Source organism: Benincasa hispida, chromosome 12, assembly GCF_009727055.1.
Source record: "Benincasa hispida cultivar B227 chromosome 12, ASM972705v1, whole genome shotgun sequence".
NCBI classification, from domain to species: Eukaryota; Viridiplantae; Streptophyta; class Magnoliopsida; order Cucurbitales; family Cucurbitaceae; genus Benincasa; species Benincasa hispida.
In genome coordinates this window covers 52,686,055-52,691,361 of record NC_052360.1, presented here as the reverse complement: position 1 = coordinate 52,691,361, position 5,307 = coordinate 52,686,055, and the positions used below count along the sequence as shown (strand labels likewise).

The window sequence follows — 5,307 nt, the reverse complement described above, 5'->3', positions numbered from 1 at the left end:
TCTTACGTTGGAAATTTTCAAATTTTAAATTCTAGTCTATGGCTATAATATATAACCCTATTTTAGCTTTTATTGATAATTTTACATTAGCTTAAATAATCTACTTAACAAAAAAAAAAACCTAAATTTATTTGGAAATCCAACTGCAAACCCACTATACATTTAATTCTGATCATGTGAAAATCTAACCATAATTTTTTTTTATTAGAGGTGAAAAATTAAGTCCAAGCTATACTAAAACAATAAGAATAAACGAAGTGAATTAAGTGAAGCTCAATATATACACAGGTTGGTCCCTAGTTGATGTGGCCTAAAGTTGATTATACCCAATGTGAATTGGAGCCCACACTAAGTCTGGTCTTACTAGCCTAGCCCAACTAGAATCGGACCAAATTGATTTATGTTCGGTTTAGCTTTGATATATACCTCCAAGAAACTAAGTATAGCACGCAATAAAGAAAAGACTTGTAGACTCATGATATCTTAATTCTTCCTACATTTTAAAAAAGTTTCTAGCTCACTCGAGTACTAGAGTAGATGTAGCAAAGTACCATATTGTGTGCCCTATTTTGCAAGTACCATTATGTAATTTCTTCATTGAGCTCGTGTAGATCCATCCTTGCTGGATCATGAGGGTCCATCGACATCGCATTCGTACATAAAATTTTTTATTTAAAAAATAAAAAGAAAATAGAAAATAGAAATGGAAGATTAAGACATAAACCTAAAAGAAACAATAATGTGATGGAGAGGGGAGGAGAGGGGATTCTAGAAAGTTTGGAATGTGTGTTTCAGTTGAGGATCACATGTTCCCTATCAACTGTCACTAAATAAAAACTTTCCCATCCATACAAACTTGTCTACATGAACTGAACACTAGAGGCCACGTCATCCCAGACCCTTCACACGTGTACAACGAATCTATGAAGAAAAAATTGGTCATCCAGCTGACGTCATCCTTTTCCTTTCTTCCACTTTGACTTGGCCACCAATCCTTAATTTTCTTTTCAAACCTCTCAATTGACCCACGTTTTCCAATTAACCTTCTAGGCTTAGTGCCTTGGTGTATCTCCAAGAAAAAACCCATTTTCAAACTTAATTATCTTATACTCTTCTAATCAACAAATATTATTTAATATATTGTGAAAAAGATGATTTGTCCCATATTTCATCTCCAAATATCTGTCTTAATTTCATTTTTAGCCTAACTTTTTGTGATGTTTATTGTAGTGTTTTTGTTCTTTTTAAAAATACCCGTTTGGACCTAGTTAACATCTTATTCTTTGATAGATAAGATATTAATTATCAACTTAAAAGATAAAATTTAATACATATCTAGTTTAATAAATATTGACTTTCAACATCATGTAATTTATTTTGTTATAAAGCACAAACACAGATATGACTACAGGATACAGATACGAGACACGATAATTCGTCAATTTTAAAAAAATTAAGATACAAATACGTTTAAAGATGCATCATTTTTTATATATTTTTTTAATATACATATTTCTAAAATACGATGATATTGATACGTTGAAGATACATTTTTTTTCTTTAAAAAACTCTAGGATATAGATAACTTTAGCATACAAGTTAATTACAATAGCATAAAATAGAATACAAACACTGAAATATAATAAAAAAAATCTCAGATGTTGAATTACAATAGTTAATAAAATGCAATAGAAAAGTGACTCATATTGCAAAGAAGAAAAAGAACATTAGAGAGAGAAGTATGAAAATAAACGAAGAACTTCTTCATTGAATTATTTAAGATATCAAAATGGTTTATATTTTGGTAGACTTTGTGGGGACTCAAATGTGAAGATGGAGATTAGATGATTCTAGTCTAGAGTTTGGTTCATTATTTTTTTCTTTTAGTTTTGGACTCGAGTAGTGAGCTTTTTAAATAAGTTGTCTAGTTTTATATTGGAAAAAATTAGATGAGTTGCTTGTCTTTTTTTTTAAAAAAAAATTATGCGTAGAAATAGATACATCAAATCGCATGTCGTATCTGGAAGTATCGGTATCCGATACATGTCTGATATGAATTCTTTGCCTCACATAAAGTATTTGTGTTTCATAATTATTTTGATAATCATATCACTAATTTTATGCTTATTTTCTCATTGTTACTTTTGTAATTGTGATAATCCTTTAAATAATATTCGAATTCTTAACTAAATTTCAAAAACTAAATAAATTTTTATAATTTTCCAAACTTAGCGTATACTTTCGAAACATGGTTAAATAATGGATAAGAATCAAAGAATTTTCTTCCATAATTTCCGAAAACAAAAATATGGGGATTAAAAGTTTAGATGATTCTCCAAAATTTAAATCCTCTTGAAACTATTATTGACATCAACTAAAAGAAAATTTCAGATGATTAAAAGAAAAGCTCGTTCTTTTTAGTTTCTTTTTTCTTTTTGTTTCTAATTACTCTGCTATTTGGTATTTATTTATAGCCAATGAAGCCATCTCCTCTGTCCAAGAAAACAGAGGCTACTAAAAAAACAGAGTAGTAGCGTTCTCCTTTCATGAACCACAATTCCCCTTCTTCATTTCTTCTAAAATTTCAATGAATTCTTCTTTCTTTCACTCCCAAAACTCCAATCTCTCGCCAGAATCCTCCTTTAGCTCCTTCGAATCTCTCCGATGGGAAGGTTTTCAAATCAACGATAACTCTCTGCCCTTCAACGAGAATGATTCCGGCGAAATGCTCCTTCACAGCTTAATCTCCGAGGCTGCCGTGTACCCACCGGGGAATTGCCACCAGGAGACTCCGATCAAAGATGAGGAGGTCGATTCACTCGAAGAAGAAGAACCCCACAAGAGAAAGTCTTACAGAGGAGTCCGTCGGCGACCGTGGGGAAAATTCGCGGCAGAGATACGGGACTCGACCCGAAATGGGGTTCGAGTTTGGCTCGGGACATTCGACAGCGCCGAGGCGGCCGCTTTGGCCTATGATCAAGCCGCTTTCTCAATGAGAGGTTCCGCCGCCGTTCTCAATTTTCCGGTTGAAAGAGTTCAGGAATCGCTCAAGGAGATGGAAATGATCAACTCCGCCGCATGCGACGGCGACGGCGACGGAGACGGCGGATCTCCGGTGGTGGCTCTGAAGAGAAAACACTCGATGAGGAAGAAATTCACGAGAAGAACAAACAAAGAGAGAGATGAAAATGGGAAGATTGAGAATAATGTCGTTGTTTTGGAAGATCTTGGCTCTGATTATTTGGAAGAACTTCTAAAGTCGTCGGAAAATCTCCGGCCGTGGTGAAATCTCTCTGACAATCTTAAAGTCCAATCATTTTTGTGTTAGGCCGAACAAATTATTTGAGAAGCTACAACAATCTTATACAAAATAGACTATATGTTAAAAAGAAACAACTACATTGTGACAGTCATACACAAGATATTATTACCTTGTTTATAGCTTTGCAACTTAGATGTTCATGTGATATAACCCTAGATTATTGCCATTAGTTAATATGGCTTCCAAGATTTTGTATCATTTTTTCCTTGCCTTTTTTAAGCAAGAGAAAAATAACAAAAATTTTGGATTTTTTTTCTTTTTTTTCTGGTTGTATTAATGTATAAATTATATTTTTGTTCGTCTATCTAGTATATAATACCTTTGTTTTTTTAATTAATTTTTATATAAAAAAACTCATCGGTGTAAGATTAATATATTTTTCTTATTTGATTCATTAATATTATTATAATTGTTATCCAATGAAAAAGAGAGAGAGAGAGTAAAGGATGTAGTAGATTTTAAAATTATCACAAAAGTGAGAAGTTGTTGGCTTAATTCTTTATTGTGAACTTGCTTCGTTTCATCCAATAATTAAAACATAGAGTATGTATTATATTATTGTTATTCATGACTACTTTGAACAAATATATCTTTAAGGTTAGAATATAAAAAATGGGATTGAATTTTGTATTTTGTGTAAAAAAATATTTCTTTTAAAAATTTCAAAAAATACTCTAGAATTTGAAAAAAAAAAAAAAAAAATTCAAAAAGACCATTGCAAAAATGGGATTGAAAACCATTAGTTTGTTTTTTTTTTTTTTTCTGAAAAATGCCATTAAACTTAAAAGAAAATTTAAAAAATATATATTCTTGCGGTTAATATATGGACATAAATAATTAATAGATCATTGCAAAAATCTATCTAAAACGTTTAAATGTTGCATTAGTATCCTTATCTTAAAAAATAGAAAGTTAAAATGACTCTTGTCATTTATCTACACTCTATCACTTCCATCTATGACCTAGCCCTTTTTTTTTTCTCTATCTTTTATCTCCTATAACTCTTCGTCTTGTCAACCATTTGACATTTGTTTATCTCATAAAAGAATAAATTTAAAAAAACTGTCTCTTTCAATTAAGGTTGTATGTTAGTAATTGAGTGTGTGTTATAATAACCAAATACATTTCTTTTTTTTTTTATTTGGTTATTTAACGTTTCAGTAAGTTTTAAGGGGAGATTTTGACTTTACAATTTTATGAGAGTTTGTGATATTTTATACGTTTAACTTGAAGTTTTGGTTTATATTTTGTTATGAGAAAATTAGTGTAAGACTTCGACAAATGGAGAGAAATTAGAGTATTCTATGTGGAAAAAAAGAGAGAGGATTTCTAAATAATTTATTTTAAAATTGGTTATTTTGGATCTAAAAAAAATTCAAACAAAATGATCACTATAATAACGACATGATATTTTTTAAACTAGTGTTAATAGTTTGTGTTTATATACAAACAATAAAAATATTTTTGGAATTTTTTTGAAAGTTCAAGGTATTTTTGAAACAAAACATTATCCATCCAAAATCAATGGTAAAGGGTATCTTGATTTTTCTTTTTAAATAATTCAAAGGTATTAAATTTTGATCGAAAAGTACAAAGTTTAAGGACATTTTGTATAATACAACATATTTATTGAGGGTTGCTTCAAGCAAGACCCAAAGCGCATGGGTGGGCCCAACACCCAAGGATAACTAGAAGGCCATATGAGGAAACACATGTTCCAAAATAAAAAAAAAAAAAAATTGAAGTCTAGGGGTTCAGACCGATTAGCCGAACTGGAGAAAATATACTAATCATAAAATAACTAAGTCGAACTCGACCCTAGCATCCTATAATCTCGAGAGTTGCATCCATTATGACGTCATTGGCATTACACCTATGTACACGTGAGTGTTAGAGAAAGCATTATAAATAACCTCATTCAACAACCTCGAATGGGAAAAGAAGAAGTAAGTAATCTTCAAAAGAGAGCCCTAATCTTGTTTTTC

At 30.9% G+C, this 5,307-nt stretch overlaps 1 protein-coding gene across 1 annotated transcript; it reads left to right on the top strand.

The window, feature by feature from the left end:
• The first annotated feature begins 2,323 nt into the window (after nucleotides 1-2,323).
• On the top strand, nucleotides 2,324-3,633 carry LOC120067354 (ethylene-response factor C3-like). The gene has a single exon (XM_039018926.1). The coding sequence runs from the start codon at nucleotides 2,588-2,590 to the stop codon at nucleotides 3,284-3,286; it is 699 nt and encodes a 232-aa protein (XP_038874854.1). The 5' UTR covers nucleotides 2,324-2,587; the 3' UTR covers nucleotides 3,287-3,633.
• The last annotated feature ends 1,674 nt before the right edge of the window (nucleotides 3,634-5,307 follow it).

Coding starts and splice junctions, on each gene's coding strand:
- LOC120067354 (XM_039018926.1), top strand. CDS start 2,588: ATGAATTCTTCTTTCTTTCACTCCCAAAACTCCAATCTCTCGCCAGAA.